General features: G+C 41.7%; 1 protein-coding gene across 1 annotated transcript in view; it reads left to right on the forward strand.

Moving 5' to 3' along the window:
- Positions 1-26,432, forward strand: part of RYR2 (ryanodine receptor 2) — a 535,670-nt gene that overhangs the window by 308,914 nt on the left and 200,324 nt on the right. The window contains exons 23-26 of the mRNA XM_039850351.1: positions 1,884-1,987; positions 4,532-4,615; positions 16,163-16,322; positions 18,801-18,948. Of these exons, the coding sequence (XP_039706285.1) occupies positions 1,884-1,987; positions 4,532-4,615; positions 16,163-16,322; positions 18,801-18,948 (496 nt within the window). The remainder of the gene's footprint in view (positions 1-1,883; positions 1,988-4,531; positions 4,616-16,162; positions 16,323-18,800; positions 18,949-26,432) is intronic.

The following is a 26,432-nucleotide window of genomic DNA, read 5'->3' on the forward strand; positions in this document are numbered from 1 at the left end:
TCGACTTTGAAAAGTTGAGGAAATGTGTAAATGCTAACTAAAAGATTTGGCCATCAATTAAAGTCGGTGAAAGGAGAGAGATTATTAATGTGTATGTGGTTAATTGCCAGAGGAATTACGGACAAAATTTACCCAAAGATTCAAGAGGAGGGATTTCAATTACAGATAAAATTCATCTTATGTTTTAAGACGCGGGGAGAGGTGATTGCAGGCTAAGAAGACTTAAACAATGTCACACAAACAGCCCGCATCTTAACGGGAGCCGTCTACGGTGCTCATGCTCCAGAAGGACGGTCTCTCCTGCGAGCCACCGAGGCCACCGCGGTGACTGTTCTGTGCCGAGCTCTCACTTACGTTTCTTCTTTGACAAATGAGGAAGGCGTAGGTCTCGTTAGTGTCTGCTCTTCCGGTTAAACTCAGTTCAGCTCAGTGCCACGGCTCCCGCCGCCGCCTGTTCAGAGCAGCCTTTAGTTTCTGATACCAGAGGGAGCTCAGTCCCTGGGAGCTGTCCTTCCCACAGGTGCCCCGTGGTCCCTGCCCTGGCCTGGGCGGGTCCAGGCGGCGCTGGGCTCTTTGCGCCTCGTGGAGGACTCGCCGCCGGGACCGTGCAGATGCCTGGGGACAGAGCGGAACGGCGGTTTCCTCAGGGCTCGCCCAGGCGAGCACAGCTCAGGGGGTGTAGCAGAAGATCAGGTTTTGGGGGAGTCTCAGACTCGCGTGTAAGGGGAGCCCACATCCTCCCGCCTCCTCATCACCCTGCTCCTGCTCCCGTGTGCGGCTTCCCCGAAGCTCCTTCAGACAGGTGGTCATGAGCCCTGACCTGCGGTCTCCGCTGTTCTGGACGTGGGCGCATCCTTTCTCAGGCTGATTCTATAAATTCTTTAACATTTTAAATGACGTATTCACATGCGTTTTACTCTGGAGTAATTTAAGCTTCTCAGGGTGTTGAATAAATTGTCATTTTGCAAAGAGTGTCTTCGAATGTCTTTGGGACATATTTCCTAGGAGTGTCGCACGAGAGCTCTCCTATGCAGTAACACCAGGCAGACCCATTCAGGCACTCATCCGTCCCCTTAGCGTTTATTATCTGCCTCCTGTTTGCGTGGCCTCATGCTTGGTGTCGGGGTCTCAAAGGTGAACAGCCCTTGGCTTTTTGCTGGCTTGCCTTTTAGGAGCTTCCAGTTTAGCTGAGTGACAGACATACCAACAGTAATAAGCTCAGTTCTGTAACGGAGGTGCTAACAGAGTGAAGAAGGGGTATTTGGGGCTCTCCTGGGAAATCAGAGAAGGCTTCCAAGAGGAGGCAGATATTTTATAAGAGACCCGAAGGATGTGTTACATGTGGTCCAGGGTTCAGGGAGCAGCGAGTGTTCTAGGCGGAGGGCCTGGGCCGTGTAAACGTGTGAGGTGGAGGGGCCAGGGCACTGCGTGACCTTTCAGTAGCTCGAGGGGCCAGGGCACTGCGTGACCTTTCAGTAGCTCGGCATTGCCAGGGTGAGAGGTGGCGGAGCCAGGCGGGGCACGGAGACACGTGACCCGTGTCTGGAGTTGTTTCGGACTTTGAGCATGAGTCGTGGTGAGAGGGGAGGGGTCTGGGCAGGTGGGCAGGATGATTTAGTCAAACGCTGGAAGTTGCCGAGGGAGCCGGCCTATGGGTGTCAGGGTAGCAGGCCCGGGTGCTGAGCCGGGAGCGGTGACAGACAGAGGAGCCCGGATAGTGCCACGTCCGGCTCTGCCCTCAGACATCACGGGGCGGCGCTGCTGGGTGGCGGCCCTGGTCTCCTGTCCTGCTTCCGCCTTCATGTCGCTCCTCACGGTTGGGTCACCAGTGCCGGGGGCTGACCCAGGAGACTGCCCCATGCTGATTTCCTGTCCTGTTCCAGGTGCGTGATGACAACAAGAGGCAGCACCCGTGTCTGGTGGAGTTCTCCAAGCTGCCCGAGCAGGAGCGCAATTACAACTTACAGATGTCCCTTGAGACCCTGAAGTGAGTTTCTTACCTTTTCCTGTTTTCCACTCTGCCTCACTGGAAAGAAACGCAGTATTGATGCACTCTAATTCAGCTGTGAAGCTGCTTTAATTTGGTTAGAACTTTGGGATGTGTAGGTGGATCGGATTGTGCTGCTTGGAGTCCGACCTCGACCCTGTCACGTTGTCTGTGTGCTCTGCATGAGCGTTTGCTCCATGACGTTGGTGCATGCGGTGGAGTATGAGGGTCTGTGAGCCGGCGAAGTGCTACTCCGAGCGTGGGCCGCGGACCAGGTCAGTCACGGCTGTCGCTGATTCAAGATGACATAAGATGTCAGGACAGCGTTTAGGAACTTTTATACCAATTAAGGGAGCAACTTTATGTCTGTTGCATCTAATTTATAAAATGTAGCCTTGCATTTTCTAGGTCTTCATTTTGAAATTTAATTTTCTCTAGCAATTTTATTGAATTCTATCAGAGAATCAGACCATGATAGACTGGAAATCAAAAGAAAATTGATCCTTCACCACAGATAGTTTGAGAAGCACTGACATGTTATACTTAAGAGATGCTGAGTTTAAATAATTCAATAAATTTTTATTTTTGCTGATAGATTATTCAGTACTATGAATCTCTCAAATGGGGTGGAATTTCTTTCCCACACTTGTTTGGCTGTCGCATCCTTTATTGAGAGAATGCCTCGGCGGCGTTTGTCTGGGGAACACACAGGGAAGAGCTGCTGCAGGGTACTCCGTATGGCATTTTTATAATGGCAGGTTTGCTTTTCAGTGACTCTGCCAACCCTTCTCATGACATTTGCCACTTACCATTTCGAATGAAAAAAGGTGGTGGAAAATAAAGGAAAATAATTTCAAATTTTAACATAGAAAAGTTCAGAAAATATTTTTGAGAAGATGGTAATATTTCTTTTGCTGCTTTTGCATCCTCGATGTCCTGTAGAACTGGATTTGTTCAAATGGGTCCCTTATCCTAATGCCTGTGTAGGTTGGGTATGAAACAGGACTGTTGTCCATTTTGTGGTGTTTCAGTTTTGTAAAGAGTAAGGAGTTATTTGCATTGGAGGTAATCTATCAAGGACCCAGATCGTAAAACTTAAACACTGTGTCACATTCTAGGATTTGGGCTCAGATGTACGCCTCCCACGATGTGGTATTAACGATGAATGTGGAAATAGACAAATGAGCGTAGAGTGGGTTTATGTTCCACTAGTAACGTAAAGGGGGAGTCTGTACAAACCACACAAACAGACCCTGCTGGAGGTGAGAAGCGAGCCGCCTGCCTGTGGTGAGCAGTGGTCCTGCATGGCAGCCGGCATCCCCGGCAACCCTTGTGGTCCCGACTTAGCTTGGCCGCGCATGGCAGCTCATCATCTGCCCGTGTTTCACAGCCACACATTTTAGTGAAGGGCTCCCACCACCAATGCCCGCACCACCGTAGCCTAAGCTACCATTATCCCTTACCTGAAAACGTTATCCCTTACCTGAAACTGTAATACTCTCCTAACAGATCCAGTTGACATACTCAATCCAGGAGTAAGTAGAAAGACAGCGAACTAGAGGAAAATATTTGCAAGTCATCTTGGACATTTGAAGAGCTCCTAGTATGCAATAATGGACACTAAATTTAATAGAAAAGTGAACTAAGAATATTTTTACAGAAAAAAGGAAGTATAAGTATCTCTTTAAGAATATGAAAAAGGTGCTTAAATGTACTTATAATAAGAAAAATATAAATTAAAACCCTATTAAGCTAGCTTTTTAAGCTATTCACTGACGAGTTCAAGCGGTTTGATAACTCGTGTTGGCAAAGGAGGGAACAGGCCGTGTCACACATGGCTGGAGGGAATATGAATTGTTACCTGCTCTATAGACACCTGGCAACATTTGTCAGACTTTAAAGCGCACACAGCCTGTGACCAGGTAATTCTACGTCTGGGAATTTGTCTTATAGATGAAGGATATAGTACGTATATTAAATGTACGAGGCTATTCCTGGCAGCATTGTTTGTAACAACAAAAAACTATGAGCAGAGAGATGAGTAAGAACGTTATGACACATACAACTAATGGGATGCTTCAGAGCTGTTGACAAGTAAACTAGCTTTATCTGAAAGGACAGTATTTCAAAGCTATATTGTAAAGTCAAGATAGCAAATTTCAGAGACTCTTTGTTCTATAAACTTACTGTGTAAAAGGAAAAAGCCAACACACACACAGAGACGTACACACAGAGACACACTCCACACACCTGCCTTAATAAGCACAGACTAGTAGAACAGACAAGAATTGGTAGCGGTCGGTGCTTTTAGGGAAGAAAACAGGCCTACAGGGAAGAGACTGTACATTCCTCTTTATGCCATTTCAATTTTTAGTGTCTTACCCATAACTCAAGACTAAGTAATTTGTAAATAAGTAAGTGTTCCTTTTGCTTTAAAAACCAGACTTCCGCTGTGCTTCCGGGCGGGCTGCTGTGCCCTGCTCCCACCTGCAATTCCATTGGGTTACGTGGGACGCAGCGCTCACCTCTGGTTTTGTTTTCCAGGACGCTGCTGGCATTAGGGTGCCACGTGGGCATCGCAGACGAGCATGCCGAAGAAAAGGTGAAGAAGATGAAGCTGCCCAAGAAGTAAGTCGGCCGTCTGACGGCGTTTGGCGGCCACGCGTTGCTTTGGAGCACCCAGGGGACGCGTGGCGGGGCCCGGGGCCCGGGCTTGCTTACCCTCGTGCCGTAAAGTTCAGATTCGGAATTTAAACTTGCTGGGTCACATTAGGGGCTGCATCAGGTCTGTGGTGTGACAAGAGTCTCCGTCACAGCGACAGAGAGGAAATGAAGCTCTGAAAATATTTGGGAGTGTGTTATAAAAAGTGTGTTTTTTCGCCCTACGTGCATATGTGGTGCACACACGTGTGCCCATATTTCCGACTGAATACGTGTGGTTTTCAAGTTTCCACCAAAAATATTTATGGTTTCGTTTGTTTTTACAAAGAAAATACCCTTTAGGAATAGTTACGATGTTGGTGTCATCACCCCCGTGTTAAGATGAGAAGACCAAGGCCATGATTGCTGTTGTGGGGATGTTGCCTGCTGTGTAAACAGAGGCCCCTCTCTCGGCCATGATTGTCGTGGCGATGTTGCCTGCTGTGTAGACAGAGGCCCCTCTCTCTGCAAGCCTGCTAATTTCTCAAAACCTCAGCTTTGTCGCCTGCTGACAGGTCTCAACAATACTTCTTAGAGAAGATTTAGGTGCTTAATGAATAATAGCCGTTTCACGTTATTGTTTTTTTCTTTATTTATGTTATTGTTTTTTTCTTTATTAAAGTCTTCAGGGCACTTTTCTCAGTCTGGTGTAAACAGCAGGCCTGGTTTGTTAAGTGATATCACGGACATGCAAACAAAGCAGCCACCCCTCATCTTCATCGCCCGCCCTAGGCCTCAAGTTACCCCCATAAACATAGTACACGTAACATCCAAAGAGAAACTGTGCTTGCTATGCAGATGCAGATCAAGCAAGTCCGAGTTTATAAACATTTTACTTAGGTGCTTTACTAAAAATATTGTAAAAAACATTTCACATTGTTAGATTCTAAATTTTTTTTTTAAGTTTAGATCGTTCGAAAGGAGGCTACTTTATGGTATATTTCATATATTTTTTTGAAATGAAACTATTATGTCAGTTTTTAGTGTATCAAATAAGAGCAGATACACAGTGATTAGATATGTACCATCTTCTATTTAAAATCTACACATAAACTTGATAATAATTTTACATCATTTGTTTTTCTCTTTGAATTATATTTCCAATCAATTTACCCTATAAATATTACCCCATTAAAATATATTTTGATTGCTCACCCTATCATGTTTCTTTATAATCCAATGTATATCTAAATGGAATTTTAATTTTTTTGTTGTTTGTTTTTTGTTTTCTGAGATTATAGTCACTATGTGTTAAAATTTTTCTTCTGAATTATAATTATTTTTGGTATACAAGTGTTCAAAGCAACATAACTTAATTTTTGATAAAAATCAATATAAGAAGTAAGATTTTATTGGAAATAGCTTATAAAGAAATGGATCCAGCTATTTTTCCAATTATATTATATATCCACGTATAAATATTATTTATCAATAGAAAGAGAAAGACAGGGTCAGTTGCATTCTTTGTTCACATAAATAATTTTGTTGTTAAAAAAATCAGTTTACTGAACCAAAATTTCATAGTGATTCATCATCAAAAATCATGTTTAGTTATCTATTATATGACAACTCAATCATGTCCTTGTTAAGTTTTACAAAAGCAAAAATTAAAACCTACCTTACTTGACAAATAATTTATTATCCTCTCATTAAAATCACTCTCTCTCTCAGTTTTTTGGAAACTATATCACAGAGGCATTATTAAGGCTAAAAAAAAAACAAAACAAAACCCAACTAGTAGTTATAGCTGTTACTCTTTCACTTAAAGATATCTTATTTGACCTGATGTACATAAGGATGAGAAAATAGAAAAGATAGTTTCAAATTATCTTTGACAACATAATATATTTAATAAGTTATTTTTATTATGTGTTCCATGTGTGTGCGTATGTGTGTGTATCTCATCAAAATCTTAGCACAAAGAAGTCAGTCTGAAAAGGCTACATGCTACATGACATTCCGGAAAAGGCAGAACTGTGGAGACAGTAAAAGGATCAGTGGTTGTCAGGGGTTGGGGGGAAGGCGGGTGAATGGGCAGAGAGCAGAGGATTTTTAGGTCAGTGAACATACTCTGTACGACACTGTAATGGTTCATACATGTCATTATACATTAGTCCAAACCCATTCTATATACAACACCAGCAGTGAAACCTAAAGAAAAATGTGGGCTTGGATAATAATGTATGTCAGTGTACGTTCATTAGTTGTAACAAATATGCCAGTCTGGTGGGAATGTGGCAGGGCACAGCGTTTACAGTCAGTCAGTCTCAATGAGAAATTAGGGTCCCCGTCTTCATTATTTGTTTTACTGAGGCTTTTTCTTCGTGTTGCTCAGTAACTGTTCATTATTTGATAATAGGCAGAGAAATGGAAAAGGCGAGGTCGTTAAATAAAAACTGTACTCACACCTGCCAACAGTCTATCCTGTATCTAACTTTGCTATGAGACGCCATTTTATTCTTATTGGAAAAATTAAGGAATTTGATAACAATAATATGGATGCAGAGCAGCATGAGCCTAAAAGTTTGGAGTGATTTTACAATAATTTTTAAAGCGATTTGGCATCACTGTGTAAAATTAAACACTTGCACATCTTGTTACCCAGCAGTTTCACTCCTAGAGATGAGTCCTAGGGAACGTTCACACCAAAACACGGAGGTATTGCTCCTAGCAATATTATTGTAATAGCATACAAATAAGGGAGAGGTCAGGGAGTGGGAGGGATATTGAGTAGGACGATGAACGAAGTTGAATATATTCACATAATAAAATGAATGAATGATCGTTATAAATGACAACGTGGATGAATCTAAAAATAATGTCAAGGTTGGATAAAAAAAATAATGTCACATAGGATTATGAGGTGGGAGGAACGCACATATAGGTATGAAGGTTTTAGTAATGTTCTAATTCTTTGATGGTAGGTTAATGGAGTTCATTTTATTGTAATGTCTTAAGGCATAGTCTTTTGTGTGTATCAAGAACAGTTATTTTCAGAAGTCATAGCCACAGCAGTAAGACAAGAAAAAGGAATATAAGGCATCCAAATTGTAAAGGAAGAAGTAAAACTGTCATTATTTGCAGATGATTTTATACTATATAGAGAGAGCCCTAAAGAGTCCACCAAAAAACTATTAGAACTGATAAATGAATTTAAAGTAGCAGGATACAAAATTAATATTCAGAAATCAGTTGCATTTTTATATACCAATAACAAACTATGAGAAAAAGAAATTAAGAAAACTATCTCATTTACATTGCATTAAAAAAAAGATACCTGGGAATAAATTTAACCAAGGAGGCAAAAGATCTGTACTTGGAAAATTATAAGTCATTGAAGAAAGAAGTTGAAGAAGATACAAATAAATGGAAGCATATATCATGTTCATGGATAGGAAGAATTAACATTGTTAAAATGTCCGTACTACCCAAAGCAATCTATAGATTCAGTGCGATCCCTATCAAAATACCAGTGGCATTTTTCAGAGAACTAGAACAAATAATCCTAAAATTTATATGGAACCACATAAGAACCACAGTAGTCACAGCAATCTTGAGAAAGAAGAACAAAGTTGGAGGTATCATCTTACTTGATATCAAACTATACTACAAAGCTATAGTAATCAAAACAGCATGATACTGAATCACAAACATACATAGATCAATGGAACCAAATAAGAAGCCCAGAAATAAACCTATGCCTACATGGGCAATTCATCTATGTCAAAGGAGGCAAGAATATACAGTGGAGTAAAGACAGTCTAATCAATAAATGGTGTTGGGAAAACTGGACAGATATGAAAAAAAAAAAACTAGACCATCTTCTAACACACCATATACAAGAATAAACTCAAAATAAATTAAAGACTTAAATGTAAAACCTGAAACCATAAAACTCCTAGAAGAAAACATAGGCAGTAAACTCTCTGACATTGTTCTTAGTAATATTTTTTCTGATATATCTAATTGAGCAAGGGAAACAAAAGAAAAAATAAACAAATGGGACTACATCAAACTAAAAAGTTTTGCACAGCAAAGGAAATCATCAACAAAAAAGACAGCCTACTGGAAGAAGATACTCACCAATGATACATCTGGTAAGGGGTTAATATCCAAAATTTATAAAGAACTCATACAATTCAACACCAAAATAAAAAAATCCGAATAACAGTTGGGCAGAGGGCTTGAATAGATATCTCTCCATAGAGGACATACAGACATATGAAAAGATGCTCAAGGTCACTAATCATCAGAGAAATGCAAATTAAAACCGTAATGAGATATCACCTCACACCTGTCAGAATGACTAGTATTAGTAAATCAAAAAACAGCAAATGTTGGTGAGGGTGTGGAGAAAAGGGACCCCTTGTGCACTGTTGGTGGGATTGCAAATTGGTGTAGCCATTATGGACAGGAGTATGGAGATTTCTTAAAAAATTAAAAATAGGACTGCCATATGATCCAGCAATTCTACTTATGTATATTTATCTGAAGAAATCCAAAACAATAATTCAAAAAGATGTATGCACCCCTATGTTCATTGCAGCATTATTTACAGTAGCCAAGATATAGAAGCTACAGAAGTACTCATCGATAGATGACTAGATAAAGAAGAAGTGGAACATACATATTATGGAATATTACTTAGCCAGAAAAAATGAAGTATTGCCATCTGAACAACTTAGATCGACCTCGAGGGTGTTATGCTGAGTGAAATAAGACAGAGAAAGACAAACGCCACATGATTTCACTGACGTGGAATCTAAAGAACAAAGCAAAAAAACAAAACAGAAACAGACTTATAGAAACAGAGAACAAACAATGGGTCCCAGATGGGAGGGGGACTGAGGTGAGCGAGTGAAAAAAGTGAAGGGATTAAGAAGGACAAAGTAGTCACGGGGACGTGAGGTACAGCACAGGGAATATAGTCTATAATACTGTAATAACTAAGTACAGTGCCCGCTGGGCACTGGACTGATCAGCGATCACTTTGTCAGTGATATAAATGTCTAACCACTGTGTTGTATACCTGAAACTAATATAGAATAGCATCAAATGTCAACTGTAATTAAAAAAAAGAAAAATTATTTTTTAAAATCAAAATATCATGACATATGAATTCAAATATAGCATTAATCACAACACATTTAAATGATAAGGGTAAGAAAGATACAGAGATTGTCAGGTGGGATTCAGAAAGATAACTCACATTGCACACACCTGACAAAAACAAAACTCAGCTATAGCAAACACATCAAGAAACACGGAAAAGTTAAAAATAATGAGGATATGATTTACCAAACAATACTACTACTCAAAAAAGAATCTTTTAAAAGACAAAATAGTTCTGAAAGCAAAGTTAAGAAAAGGTCACTGTATAAAGATTAAAAAAGCATCCTACTATGACTATTCATGTATGCACCAATAAAACAGCTTCAGAAAAAGCAAAACAGCAATATATCAATAGCTTTTTCAAAATAAATAGGCTAATGTACAGTCATAGTGGTCGTTCATAGTATAGCTCTCAGAAATTGACATGGTCAACAGGCAAATATTAATGAACATTAACAAAATTTAACCTCCTACAAATGAAAAGCTTGGCATATGTAGGACACTGAACACTTACAACATTTAATATCCTTTACCACACGAGGACACTGATAGCATAAGGCTCATGTTCACTGAATCACAAGGAATGACAGCAACAACCAAGAAATCATACACAGTCATGACATATCTAGAAATTTTAAAACAGTTCTAAATAGCTTATGGATCAAACATATATCATCGCTAAAATTGAAAAACAAGAATGGAAAAGGAATAGACTTTATATCAAAACATAGGCATTGCATATATAAGCCAAAACTTGGAGAAGGTATGTTTTATCAAGCAGGAAAAATCTGATAAAGGAAAAGACTGATAAAAATCTGATAAAGCAAAAAAGAAAGATTTATTTTAGCAACTTTAGGAATGTGTTCAGAAGAAATAGCAAAATGCAATAAGTTTATGCCAGAATGTTCTAGTTAAATGATACTGACAATTATGTAGAATAATAAACTGACTCAAGAAGAAAATGTTAATAGAAGTGTAACTATAAAAGAATTCAATGAATAGTTTAAAATCTACATACACACACGCACACATGCATTTTTAAAATTGATTTCTACCAAATATTTAAGAATGATAATCTCGAATGAAAAAAAAACACAACACTTTACAGTGTATTTCCTGAGAGTGACATAATCTCGACACCAAAGTCCAGATCGGCAGTACGGGAAGGGGAATTACGGTCCCGTCTCTCTGATGGGCATAGATGCAGAAGTGCTAAGTAAAATATTAGCAACCTTAATCCAGCGGTTTATTACGAAGGGATATCATGACCAATCTGAATTTCCTCCAGGAATGAAGGGATGGATTAACATAGAGAATGTCTGTCTTTAGCACTTACCTGCTATTAAATCGACACAGAACATAGCAGGTTAGAAGGTGGTTGCCTGTCACATCCCTGGGAAGTAAGTGGTCGTGTTGAGTTATGAAAAGCATATTAGAATCATCAGAGAGGCTTCTAAAACGGTGGGGCGGGGGCAGTGGAATCTCGCAGGCGTAGTGGGTGGATAAAAGGCTAACAGCGACATTCTTGACACATAGATGAATATGTCCCTTTAAAACGACCTTCTGGAATGACTGCTTGGATGATGCTGAGTGTGTGGACCTATATATGTATGTACTGTTTGTATAGACACGAGGACATGTACAAATTCAGCTTATGTAAATATTTGCTGAAGTGAGAAACGCTGTCACAAATACAGTTGGATTTTTCTCTGAAATAACGAGGCACTGTGATTACGAAGGAAAAAAGAAAACAAGTTTACATTTTTTTTTATGTGCAGTGAGTAAATTTCACAGACCACAGATTTTACAATGTGCTAATGTCATGTCCTTTGCTTTCTCTGATTGGGCTCGATTTTGTATTTAAACCAATGGGCCTCAGAGGCAGAATGCAGCTTGGTTGTAGGAAGTTAGCCCCAGTCTATGCAGTGCAAACTCAGTTAAAACAATGTTTTCTGTGTTTATTCTCACTTTTAAGTGTTGATTCGAAAATCATCTTCTCAAAGCCACCTTCCTCGATCTCTTTAAAACTGTACCCTATTTAACAGTGTCCTTCCTCCTAGACCCCCTTTTCTACTTGATTTTTCCCCAGAGCACTCACATTGCAATTTTACATTTATTTTGTTTACTGCCTGCTTCCCTCCGCACACTGGGCTTCTCACCCCTGCGGGACCCCGTTGTTCCTGCCCCTTTGGGGAGTGCAGGCACCTGAGGGTGCTGTCCTGCAGCCTGGGGTGGACGTGGAGGGAGGGCCACCTCTCAGCCTGGACTTGGTTTGCTGTCGCATCTTTCTGGAGCTGTGCTGCCCGAGGGCTCGGGTGTGGGGGACCCCGGGCCTGGCTGTCCTCCTGGGTACGATCCAGGAGTCAAGGCAGAAGTTCCGCTGGCTCTGGGATCTGTGGACAGGGCAGAGAGACTGCCCCCGCCCCCTCCAGCTCTCCTCCGGGCCCTGAGACCGGCAGCCTGTCGGGGACCGAAGAGCCACTCTTCCTCGGTCCTGCCTTAAGTCCCAGGGTGTCAGGACCTTGCTCTTTTATAGCTTCTTAATATCAAGAGGCCTTTTTCAAAAGACTGCGGTCTCTGCAGTGACTTTTCAAAGCCGATTTTAAAAACAAAATCCAAGAATGGCTTTATATTTTTGATCTGTTTCTAAAAATGACCCTTTCTTGGGACAGTGGAGGCTGTGGGGTGGGAAAAGGCCTTGGAATCAGAAGGAATTGGGTTTGGAGTGCGATGGGGGGACAGGCATAGGGCATGTCATCCTATTACGTTTATTTAAAATCAAAGCAAGGAAGGAATTTATCCCTCGTCCTTTCCCTTCTAATTTCTGTATTGAAACGAATTCTTCCGTAATCGTTTTCTGGAGAAGGTCGTCAAATATTCTTCATGTCCTTCCTGTGAGCACACCAGCCCGGTATTCATTCTTAGACGTGCTTCCGGCGGAACTTGTTCGTAGTATCTCTGGTGTGCCGTCATCCGAGATGTTCCCATTTGCTTCGCGGGACTTGAAAGGCTGATTTGGTTTTGAAATTTACAGCGAGCGTCCACTGAACTCGGACGTCATCTTTCCGTGTTGACCTCACATCTGTCACCACGTGGTGACATCTCAGCTTCATCTCACGTGATTCATCCTCAATCAGGAAACTGGAGAGGGCGGGCGAGCTGGAAGAGAGGACGAGGCTGCTGCGTGCTGGCTTCGGTTCCCTGCCACGTGCTTCGTGGCACCACGTGACTTGGCCCTTGAGCGATGTTACACTATTTCCAAAGGCTCGTTCAGAAAACCTGCTTCGGGAAAAGCGTAGGACAGGCAGGAACGAAGCGGGAACTGAACCACTGCTTAACGGGACAGCAGCCGTCAGCTTTGTGTTTATATCTTTGGCGATTGGATGCCAACGAAGCTGGCAGTTTGCCAGTTTTGGTTTTTTCTTATGCAAAGAGGTATTTAAAAAAAATTTTGCTACAGTTTATGTAGATTATTAATCTGTGTCTTAAAAGTAATTTTATCGTGTTATGTGCTACGTCAAAACACATCTAAGAACTAATAACTGCAGAACTTGATGTCCGAGAAAGAGAATGTATTGAATGTATTTTTTGCCGTTTGGTCGATGGCACAGAGACCTTGCATTTAAAGCGGGGAAGTGAAAACTATACTACTGAGTCGGTAGATTGCAGGAGAAAGAGATCTGTGTTCTGATTCTGGCAGAATTTCCCAGGAAGCTGGAGAAGGTGGAATGTCATACGTGTCTTTAATATGAGCCATGCGTATTTTGTTTTCATATAGTCACTTGTGATATGGTTTTTCCCTGTTATTTGGGCTATGAAGTTCTGCTTCCCAAGAATTGTTACAGGAATCTTTTCTTTATTTCTTATAAATTTCTGGACATAAATCTGATACTTTTCTTGAAACCATTTCGCTTTGAAGATTCATGTCATCACACTTTATTGAAAAGAAAAAAAGATAATAGTTCATATTAGCAGTTCACTGATTGTATCAATAAGATGAAATGGACATGGTGTGGCAAAGTACATTTATGCACTTAAAAATATCTCATTTTGCTATAATCACTTAATTCTTAGTCTGTCAACATGTACTACAACAAAAATGACTTTATAAATCATTGTTGCCGCCTCATTCATATCGGGTAAACATTTATGAGTCAGCGTATTTTGTCTTTTGCAGTGGCTAGAAGCCTATTAATTTTACACGTTCGCATCTATTTTCACTGCAGAAGGTTATTTACAGTGCAGCAGTGTGGAAATGAGGTTCGTGTGAAGCGGGAGTGACTTTGATTTGGGTGGGAGGAGCCGTTAAAAGACTCACTTCCAGGTTTCGGCCCTTTCTCACACAGGGTCGTGAGGGAAGGTTCTGCATTTTCCACATCTGAAAATGAGCCTGGGTTTATCGTTGTGCTGCTTCAAGTCAGCAGATGCAAATGCACGTCATGGGTTTTCACTGAGATCGCAGATTAACGCAGCTCTGGCCGAAGCTCCAGAAGGACGTTTAGAAAATGAAGCGAGATGCTCTGACAGTGTTATGCAGCGTTACGCATTAGTAGACCGCCTTCTGATGGCTGCAGGGGGAGGAAGGCTCTCCCCTCTTCCAGGACAGGCACAGCCCCCGCGGAGGCAGCACGGGCGCCCATCACTTACTTGCAGATTAGTCTCAAAACTTTGCCGTGTGTGTCGCCTCTGGGGCAGCCAGGAGGGTGGGGGCCGCTGGAGAATGAATGAAAGAAGGAGAATCGTGTGCTTTGCGCTGGGCGGAAGCCAGGAGTGGGCGAGAAGTAGAGACGGGAGATGGGGGAGCACAAAACACAGACCTTGTCGCTGCTCCCGCCCCCCGCTTCCTGTCGGTGACGTGACATCGGGACACGGAGCCACCTTACCTCCCGTTGGTGCCCTCGAAACGCGTGGCGAGCTCTTTCTTGAGAAAGGATTTTCCGAATGAGAACTTGTATATAGGCTGTGCTTACATTTGATAGATTTGTTTATTTAAACATCAGAGTTCTATAAAATATAATGATTTTTATGAATGGTTAAAAAGTCCATGTGGCTTCATTATAAAAAATAAAAAGAAAAAATAATGTTAACTCCCCAAACATTCAGAGTTCTGATTTAAAACAGAACAAAACTTTCTGTCTGTAAATATAGCTCGCGGATGCCAACTGAATGATACAGGCAGTAGATAGCATGGTTGCTGTGATGGCCAGACCAGTCTCATCTACTTTAAAACAAAAGATTTTTAAATCTTTTGTCTATAAATGACTTATAAAATATGAAATGTCTTATAATGAAATAGGTGTAGTAAAGGTAAAGTCAACTTTAGTCAACCTCAGAAAGTTATCTATGGCTGTAACACGTCGATCCATTCGACGCATTTTAATTGAATGCCTGTCACGTGCCAGGCACCAGCCGAGGCAGCAAGGAACAGAGCCCCCCGACTCCCGCCGTCAGGCTGCGTAGCTCGTAATGACGCGACACAGAATGATTAAAAGGGTGAAGAGGACACAATTTTGTCCTGAAGAGCGTTTTCTCACATTCAGATAATTTATTTTTTAACCTAGCATAATTACCTAGTGAATTTTCTTTTCACGTGCACAGAAGGAGAGTTTTTGAGACGGAGATGCATGTATCTTTATAAGGTTAATTCTTTCAAAAACCGTAGACGGAAAGGCCATGCAGTGTTATGACGGTGGTTAGAAAAGTGGATCAGAAGCGGATCTTGACTTCAGGGCATAGTGGGTGACAGGATGAGAGAAGCAGCCGCCAGCCATTCAGCGTCTGGACAGAAGGGGGCAGCTGGGGTGTCCGGGGGAGCAGGGCACTGCTATCGCCTGACTGTTACGCGTGTTGAAAAATTTTATATTTTCAATCTTGTAAGGGAAAATCAAAGCATCGGCTATCGATTATAACATTCGATGGCTTTCTCATCGCAAGTTCTCATTTCTCTTCAGCTTTCAAATGTTATATTAATGTACTGTTTATTGAATGAATCCGTGTATCCTTTCAGATACTAGCTGTTGGTTGTTTTATAGGAAAATCCTAATGCATTTATGTTAGTGTCCCATTATTTATTTTCCCTAGTTACATAATTTCGGAAGATAAGATAGAGACTAGGAAATCCCAGGGAGAACCTTCTAAAACGTCATGAAGGCTGAGTTTCAGGAGCTCGTGCCAGAGACTGTTTCCACACTCTGAGCTGGAGAGAAGGTGTGAGGCAGAAAGGCCTTCCTGTGCGTGGACGGGGCCGGGCCTGCCGGCTGCCGCTGCGGCTCACGGTGCAGGCAGGGTGGGGCGGGGCGCACGAGGGGACTCCTCAACGTGGCCTTCATGGGAGGCCGGTGACGTCTTTCTTTTGCTTTGTAGCTACCAGCTGACAAGTGGCTACAAACCTGCCCCGATGGACCTGACCTTTATCAGACTCACCCAGGCTCAGGAGGCAATGGTGGACAAGTTGGCAGAAAACGCCCATAACGTGTGGGCCCGGGATCGGATCCGGCAGGGCTGGACCTACGGCATCCAGCAGGTACGTGGGGACTTCGCGCGGCACGCTGGCTGCTCCACGGGGTCTGCGGCAGGAGAAATTCAATCATGACAACTGAAAACATTGTCTGTCACAGGTATCTCAAGGTGCAGTTGCACCGAAGCACCTGGTTAGTGCTGGACGATCGTAACACTGGTGTGAGCATGAGCTTCACACTGAACATTATCAGAACAGTGGTTTATGTCGTGGTTTTGTGGCATTTCTCTCTGAGGTTGTATTTTAGGAGAAACTCTTGAAACATGAGATAAAATACTAACGGAAGAGGTCCACGTTCCTTAGTCAAAGCCCTGGGGCCAGGTGAATTTCCAAATCCGGATGTTTCTCGGTCTTCAGAGTGGCGATATGACTCAACAGTGTGTCACACGTGTGTGGTGCCCTCGGGGCAGCCGACCGTGGATTCCTGTCTGCTCAGCGCAGGCAGGATAATACCCAGAGGGGTAAATAAGGACTCTAAACAGCCTCGCATCAGCTCAAATCGCTTTTTGACACCGAGTTTTTGTTGAACTTGGTAAAACCTGAGTTTTCAGAGGTTTCTGGATTTCAGTCATGGCTCTGCCAGCGGGACACTTGTGGTTGTGGCTAGCGGTCAGCTGAGGGGTTAAGTGCACATTTTAGCCTTGCCACTCAGTGACCACATGACTTAGCTCAGGAAGGCGACTTGAATTAAATTCTCTGTGTCCCTGTTTTCCTCGTTGGTAAATTATTTAACTTATTATTTAAGTTCACTACATAACTGATTATTTAACTTCACTACATAACTTACGACAAAGGCTTCGACGGTGCTGGCCCCTGACGGCTTCGATGCAGCCGTTGCTGTGTGTTAGGTGCCCGTCCCCGGGCCTCGAGTTAAATGCATTTTCTTCTTTAACTCCTACAACAGTTGCATGAAAGATGAACGGTTTTTACTCCCAGGTCACACATGGGGTGCGGGGAGCCTTAGAGCGCAGTTTACCCAGACCCCACAGCCAGCAGGTGGCAGAACCAGGTCCAGTCAGCCCATCGACACCAGAGCCGAACTCCCCCGCCTCGTCAGGGCTGGGCCCCTTGCCAGCATGGTGGTTGCCTTTGCTTAAGATTTTCAAGAATACAGTGGATCGTTACGTATGGGCTTAGACTGTGGTTTGGGATAAAGCCTACAAGCTGATTTGAAAAATGTATTTGTGATCCTTGTAAGCCAGTGACTTTTGTCATTTGGAAGGCTAAAGGAATCTCGAATAGCCTTGCTTTACATCATAAAATGATACGACATTTTTAAGTTGAATTAAACTAGTTGTACCTGATGAGAATTGAGAATGTCAGCACTAATGTGCGTAAGCAGTATGCGTGTGTGTGTGTGCGCGTGAGTGTGTGCGTGAGTGTGTGTGTCTTTGTGAGTGTGTGTGCGTGAGTGTGCGTGTGTGCGCACGTGTGTGTGTGCGTGCACGCCCCTGAACCCAGCACGCAGCCCACACGATTCTGCTGCCAGGCGGGTGTCGCAGGTGCTCGTGCGTTCAGGCTCAGGGGTGGCGCTCACGTCACCAGAGTGGGACACAGAAAGTAGGCGCCGTCCCTGTGCCTGCCCAGCCACCACGGGCACCACGTGGGTCTGTTTTCCTTGAGAAGGTTTGGGGATGCCCAGGGCCTCCAGTTCCTCTCGTGCCGAGGTAAATCGAGAATTGCGCGTGCCTCTGGAGATTTGGAAGGTGTGACAGAAGCTGCAGCAGAGTCAGCGAGTGAACGGGAAGAGGCCGTTTCTCCTCCAGCCCCCGGCCCGGCCCGCGGGAGTACGTTTCGTGCGCACTCTAAAGGGTGGCGTCCGTCTGCCGAGACAGCAAGAGAGCCCGTGTTCTTGCTTTGTCAACACGGTTTTAACCGTGGGTTGAACTTGGAGCCTCTTTCCAGGAACATCGTGAGTTTCGCAGGTGTGTCAGGACTCCAGGTCTCACCTGGTTTTACCGGTGGATGGAGCCAACGCGTATTTTTCAAGCTATTTTAGGTCAGACAATGGCCTTTCGTAACATACTGGGTTTTCTCGTCAGAAGGGACAGCAGCCTTCCGTGTTCACTGTCTCAGAATCGCTGTGACCAGTGCTAATTTGGCTCTTCCTGTAACCAAGACCTGTCAATCAACCACACAAGGAAATAAGTTCTCCACGTTAGCCCATCGCTTTGTGACCGTGGCAGATGGAAGGCGGTTGAAGAGATCCTTCCAGCTGGCACCTGTTGCTGTGGCTAGTCTTACTGTTCTCCTCCCGGAGAGGGCTTGCTTTAAATCGACGCAGTCACTCGTTTCTTTACACCTTTTAGATCGCTAGTGTCTCTGTCACGTCTGCAGCCTGAGGTGACAGAGGGAATGGGGGAGGCCAGCTCTCACCCCCCGAGCTGTGCACTTTGTTGTACTTTGATTTCGCTGAATTTCCTGTCTCATTTTCAAAACTCGTTGCTGTTACTTCGATGACCACACACTTTTATCTTCCCGTAGGATGTAAAGAACAGAAGAAACCCTCGCCTTGTTCCCTACACGCTCCTCGATGACAGAACCAAGAAATCCAATAAGGACAGCCTCCGGGAGGCTGTGCGCACGCTGCTGGGGTACGGCTACAGCCTGGAGGCGCCGGATCAGGATCACGGTACCTCGGTTTTACCTTGTTTCCCTCTTTAGTAGTAGTTTTACCTTGTTTTCCCCACTATAGTAGTAGTTTTTTAACCATATAAACGAATGGAAGGGGAGCACAACACATAGTCCTTTGGTCTGTAATTTAGCATGTAGGATGTAGTTTAGAGCATTTTTTCTCTCCCGAAGGACACCGAAGGGTTAGACCCATCTCTCAGCAGAGTGGCTCAGGACTGCAGCGATTTTTCAGGGGGAGGAAATGGGCGTACCTCCCCCAAGAGTCCGAGGTGGACACTTAACCACCTGATGCTGGCGTTGCCCCTCTCTGACCCTGCTGCAGAAGAGCTGGTTTTAGTTGTTTATGGGCATAAACCATAGTGGGAGCTAGCGTTTTCTAAACCTTCGTTATGTTACCCGTTCATGTAGGCAGTATTAATTGGTGCGATCTTTTGCTTTAAGGAAAACATTAGAATAGGCACTCGATAACTATGTGCTGAATAAATGGATTTTTGAAGGTTCTGTAAAGAACACATTTTCCTTAAATAATACCTTCTGAGAATATGCTTTAAATGATCGACACGTTAATCTTTTGCTTGTGCAGTATGCGTTGGTATTGTTGACCTTAAGCAAATAGACAGCCAGATATTTCTCCAGCAAAATGAGTTTATTCTGGAACAAAAAGAATTGCAATTCAGAATATGTGGTCCAATAGCGAACCACCTGCAGATCCAGAGACCAAAGGAGAAGCATATTCTTTTTTAAAAGAAAGGGAGGTGTTCAGAGGGGCTATGGTAAGCACAGAGTCTATCGGAAGAACTGGGGGTTCTAAGTGTAGTGGCTTTTCATTGGCTGATTTGTAACAGTCTGTCTGCTTGGCTGAGTGGTTGGTTGACAGGTGAGGTGATTCTTTTTCCCGCTGGACTAATAGAATAGGAAAACATTATCCTGTTTGAGACAGAAAATACTCTTTCTGTTTGGGGTGATTGATGAGGTTTAGGCCACGAAAGCTCCCCCTACAGGCCTTCCCCAACTCCAAGTTAAATGAGGTTTTTGTTTATTATCTTCAGAGTATTAATATCCATATTTTAAAGTTGGCAAAAATGAAATGAGGACTGTATATTTCATTATAATGCCTTTTTTATAGAAAATTTTAAAAAAACCTATCCCAAATAGCCTCTAATTACTAATATTTTCAGTATAGTCTGTGCATAGGCATCCAGATCTTAAATAGCGATAATAACTAATGTTTAGTGCTTACTACGTGCTGCTAATATTGTGAATAATGTTGATTTTTGAACGTTAAAACAAATTTGCATTTCTGGGATAATTCTACTTGGTTGTGGTGTAATATCCTTTTTTACATATAGCTGGATTCTGTTTGCTATTTTGTTAAAGATTTTTGCATCTGTCTATAAGGAATGCTGGTAGGTAATTTTCTTCTGTCTTTATCAGATTTTTATATCAGGGTAATATTGACCTTAGAAGTTAAGAGATGTTTTCTTCTCCTCTGTTTTCTGAGTTTGTATTTGTTTTATATTATTCTTCCTTAAATTTTTTTTTTGTAGAATATGTCATTAAAACCATCTGGGCCTGGAATTTTATCCTTTAGAAAAGGTATCTGATTATGAATTCAGTTTCTTTAATAACTACAGGAGATAGTTAGATTTGCTATTTCTTATGCCAGTTCTGGCAGGTTATATTTTTTCCAGCAAACTAGTTTATTTCATTTAAGTTGCTGTATTTCTTGGCATAAAGTTGTTCTACTTGTCCCTTAGTATCCCTCCAATGTCTGTGGGATCTGTAGTGACATCTCTTTTCATTCTTGATATTGTCAGTTTGTTTTCTCTGTTTTTGTCATGATCAGCCTTCTTAGGGATCTACTGACTTTATAAATCTTTCCAAGAGTTAATTGATCTTAAATGTTCTTTTTCTGACTAAACTTTCAGACAGTTATTTCTTTTCCCACGTCGGCGATCGTGGATTATCATGAGTACACTCTCATAGTGGTGAGTGGCCCTGTGCCACCCCTCCTCAGGACAACACGTTCAGTGACGATGCCATTCTAGGGACAACCGTGGTCTGTAGCCACGGTGTTAAGAGCTCCTGCTTTCACAGCCCGCAAGTCCTCTTTGACCTATCAAATGTAATTTTTAACAAACAACTGGGTACATACAAATATTTATTAGTAATACCTTATGATAATATTGCACTTTCCAGTGTTTTTGCATACATTAGTTTTAGATTTGATTCAATTACTCTATTAGGTATATGAAGAATAGAATAATCACAGAAGTTTTTGAGCTCTCTTTTGACTTTATATATACTTCTTTCCATTGTGTATCCTTATGGAGTATTAGCTAGGAGAGATGACTATCAGTATCTTTTCTGTCGGAAAGATGTTGTAATGAGAATAATAAAATTTGCGGGAAAATCACCCCGGGTTTAAAGTCTGACACACCAACCATCCGATATCCCCATAATTTATTTTCATTCCTTTCCATATGAATACATTTTGGGCATCTGGTGTCTTGATAAATATGTAGTTATCCATTCTTCCGTCTACCCCCACCCCAACTCTGCTTCACTGTGTGTTTAGAAGTTGTTTACTTCACATTCCTAGGTGCTCCCCACACCGTTGCCTTCCTGGGACTCACTGACAGTCGCACTGAGAAAATGCTGCCTAAGTCAAGCTGACCCAGTTCTAAGTGATAGCTTTAACGATAACCTTGAGTCTTCAAGGACAGTTAATCACGGTCAAAGTGTTAGTTATGGGTGAAATGAGTGAAGGGATCAGAAGACACAAATTTCCAGTTATGAAATAAGTCCCGGCGGCCGCATTCACAATACTGTCTGCATACGTGAAAACTGCAGGAGAGGGGTAGATCCTAAAAGTACTCATCACAAGGAAGAAGTTTTGTAACGGTGCGGCGATGGATGTTAACTAGACTTATAGTGATAATTTTGCAGTATATTCAAATACTGGATCACTATGTTGTACATCCGAAACTAATATATCTCAATTATACTTCAATTAAAAAAAGACAAATAGGCAACATATAGAAATAGGAGGGGAAACTTCATAGACTGGAAAAACATATGAAGATATTTCAGATATCCCTAACCACCAGAGAGATGCAAACTAAAATAATTCTCACTTTATATACAACAAATTAAAATAATCAGCAAACTTTATGGTATGAAATGTTGACAGGATGGAGAAGATAGAAATCCCATGTGTTTCAGGCGGAAGTTTATACCTGGCAAAGCTGATGAGTGGAAAACTTGTAATACCAGGAGCCTGAGTCTGGCCCAGCAATGCGACACTCAGATGTAGAAACGTCGGTACGGGAGTATGTGCGAATGTGTTTATTACAGCATCATTTGTGATCATGAAAGCTGAGAGCATCGCAGGTGTCCATTTATGGGAAATAAGTTAGGAAAAATAATAGGAATGTTAAAAAATAATAGGCAGCCATTAATATAATTTCTAAATACACAGTAAACAGTATTTTAGAGCTTAACTAAAATACATACATATCCAAGGAAAAACACCACACACATTAGAGCGATGTCGATGGTGGAAGAGGGTGAGGAAACGCATTCGATGATCAAGGATGCAGGAAAGCAAAACAAAGCAAAACAAAGCAAAACAAAGCAGAGCAGCAGAAGAGACTTACACAGTCCAACAGAACTGTATGAGTGAGCCGGATGACAGGCTTCTGTACTTGACACCCAGCACACACGCGCACACGCACGTGCACACACATACACGCACACAGGTAAAACATGCACACAGGCAAAACCCAGAAGATTGGACTAAACTTTGGTACGGGAGCTGGTTAAAAATATCATGGTACATTCTTACGATGGAATATTAGGAAGCCGCTAATGAAGTGCCAATAGGGAACAGTCTCAGGTTTATTAAGGTAAAATAGCAGACTTCTGAACTGGGCCAAGAGCACGGTGCCATTTGAGTCATAAAGAAGAATATCTAAGTCAACGCTTGCATATGCACAGACAGCTCTGGAAGGACAGAAGACGATGGCAACAGTGACCGCTACCAGGAAGGCCACCTAGGGGGCTGGCGACAGCCGTGGGAGCGGAGGTGCACATTTCACTACACACCATTTCTATGAAATTCTGTATGCTCTTTGCGTTACTAATTCAAACAAAAGAAATGGCGTTAAAAAAGTTATGGCACTCTCCAGGAAGGAGGGTACCTTTACCCTGTTCAAAGAAATGTACAGTGCTTGCCAGAAAAAAATTAATAGTTATATTTTGAAGACATCAGTTAAGGACATAAACTGTGTCAGTTACATCTGGCACATTCATTTTTTGGGAGAACTTTATTCAAAGGCGATGCTGGATAATACGTTATTCTTATGACATGTAGCATTTTATACTACTTACAACCATAATTTCATCTTCTTAACACCCCTGGGAGACAATGTATTACTACCTTATGGTTACCTCCTTTCCAGTGACTTTTGAAAAGGAGCCGATATTTACAAAACCCATGATCTCGGATTTCATATTTTATTTCATGCTTTCATATTTTAAATAATCCTCACTTCCATTTGATTTTAATATTTAGTTACTGAACATCTTTTATGCTTAGTTTTGGGAATTAAAAAATGAATAAAATTGTGAGTTTCAGAACTAGGATGGTGAAATGGAAATGAAAATATAGATGTGAGAGATTTTATGGACTAAAGTAAAGTTCCGTGATCACTAAGGTAAGAGCAAAAACATTAATTTATAATTGGCTGTACTGCTCTTGATGACATCAAAAAAGCTAAAGGCACTAAAATTGTGATAGAATTTAGTCTAACCCCATGTGTTAGACTTTACAGGGTTACAGTTTATTTTCTGTTAGTCAGCAGAATGCTTACATGGTACAAATTGACTATATAAACTCAGTTTTGAATTGTACTATCTTTGGAGTATTGTTCTAAGTAATATTTTAAAACATTTTAAAAAGTAATTTATTCTTATTCATTATAAGGTTTTATCAAGGTTTAAATTGTTTAATTAGAAATAATACCAGGAGATTAAAAGGATGACTGGTTAATATGAATAACTTTTCAATTATATAAATACACCTAAAGATTTCTAGATATGTATGAAATTTAAAGAAGCTAGCTTGCTTCCCTTCACAGCTTTTTATAAGTAGCTATTTTAATACATAATTATATCTCGACTGCCCTCTAGTGGTCAGTGTCTTTTAAATGGATGGTTTTGGGGGCAGCCTCACTGCTTCCTTAGGCCTTATTAGATGGGTCATTAACGTGTGTCCCCTCTGTCAGTGTCTCCAGGGCACTGGGAACACAGGCACTATTCAGACCTTGCCCTTAATCTTGAGATGGTTTATTAAAGGCATAATTCCTGAATTTCTTCTTTGAGTACCAACAGCCTTGATAAAGTGCATTAGGAATATATCTGCTGACTTCATTTTTTAATGTCAGTTAAAAAATATCCATTATAACAACACAGAAATCATTTATATAACACACTACATGAGCTAGAATTGCCTACCAAACATATATGAATGCAGAGTGTTTAAAATCAGCAGAGTCTGAGAATTGCGTGTTTGGGGGACAGTGGTGCAGACCATCCCCACGGGCCTGGGCTCCGGGGAGTCTTTGTTCCCCGATTCAGTTCAGCAAGTGTTGATAGAGCACCCACTTTGTGCCTGGCGGCTTGACGCCACAGGATTTTCGAAAGAAGCTTGTTAAGATTCTCTGATTTTAATAACTTCTGTGGATTCAGATTTTCATTGAGTATTAATATTTTATCAAGAAACAGAATGTTGCCATGGTTGCAAGCTCTCCTAAACTAACGTAAGAAATGCAGAACAAGAGCTGTGGACCACACAGGCATCTGAGGAAGATCTAATGGGTCTGTGTGAAGAGCATATTCATTCCAAGTGCAGGCTGAGTCTCGTCAGTGTAAGAACGGTGCAGCAGGAAAAAATGAGAGGACTGAGAAATTCTTCACTGTCACCTGCTGTCGCCACAGATTTTCATATGGTCCGACTCCTATTTTTATTATGCATATCAGTGGAGAGGATCAGTGCTAAGTCTTAAAACCAAAAGAAATTCCTAGTGGGCTTTTAAGGAAATTATCTATTTGTATCTCAAGTTCACCTTCCAGTATATTCGACTTAAGCCAGTATTTAAGTTAGTTTGCATTCCTTGAGCACACTGTGCATACTAGTGGAATCCATTGCCGTGGAAACATAGAAAGGGAAAATGAACCTGTGAGTTTTTCAGTAGTTTAGAATTCTAAAAAACCGAGTGTCCATCCTTAGAAAATTGGGAGTTTTATCTCCTAGGTTGTACTAGGAATATAATGTACCATTTTATTTGCAAATGTTGACATAATTAAAAATAAGTGTACCTACATGAAAGCTTTGTTCTTTCCTGGAAAGTAATCTCCAAACATTTGTGCAGTGCACGGCTCATATCCTGTCTCTTACAGTACTTTCGGGAAAGTTACACTCAGGATTTAAGGAAGCGACAGACCAGTGTGCTGTTTACTGAAGAAGTATTAACACTGAAAATTTGACTTCCTTTTTTCAGTATTGCCTATTTACAGCTATTTTCTATGTAGCCTTAAGTATCATAATATCTAAATTTTTTTCTCAAGAAGTAGTTTACTGACCTGGTTTTCACAAATCATTCAGTTATTAATAGACATGGGGTTATTTATCCTTCATGATAGCGATGTTTCTCTCATTCAGGCCCCTGCCCACCCCCACCCGGAACGCATCAGTAGCAGAGAATTTTGTACATGCCGTGCGCTCCATATAGTATTATAAATGTCATCTTTTTAAGCTATGTTAATGCATTCGTTTTTTGTTATACATACATAATGCAGAATTTTTTTTTATTAGGATTGCGGTCTCGACGTGGCTGCTTTTTTATGTCCTCATTTCTTTATGGCCTGCTTTTGGGCTGGTCTTCAGATGGTTCCCCAGGTTGATGACTCTGTAGTCAGTTACGATATGGACGTGGTCGTGGGAGGTGATGAGCGCCGTGTTCACCTGCTCTGCCGGCTTGGCGAGAGCCAGGGCATTTGTTTTCCAGGATGATGTCTGAATATATTGCATGATGTGTGTGTGTGTGCGTGCACGCACACATGTAAGGTGGCATTTGAGTTTGAGGCTGTCACTGCTATAGACCTGAGAGCTGCTTGGAGCAGATAGGTGGTAAGGTGTGTGCATGTGCGTTGTCGGGAGGAAGGTGGAAAAACAAAGTGTTGCTTTTCAGAAAATTAACCCCGCTGTTGAAAGGGTTTTCAGCACATGCAGTTCAGCTGCAAGCCCTGTAATCACCACATTTCTTTAAATGATCATTTCATTCAATGAGCTCCTGTTATGTGCTAGGACCTCGTAGTCATTTATTTTTTACTCCAATCTGATCTTAAATTGTTAAAGACGATGTAGATTATCGTTTGAATCGGTGGTTAGGCTGTTAAACCTTTTTTATGAGGTCTTTC

This window comes from Pteropus medius, unplaced genomic scaffold (genome assembly GCF_902729225.1).
Source record: "Pteropus medius unplaced genomic scaffold, Ma_sr-lr_union100, whole genome shotgun sequence".
Classification (NCBI taxonomy): domain Eukaryota; kingdom Metazoa; phylum Chordata; class Mammalia; order Chiroptera; family Pteropodidae; genus Pteropus; species Pteropus medius.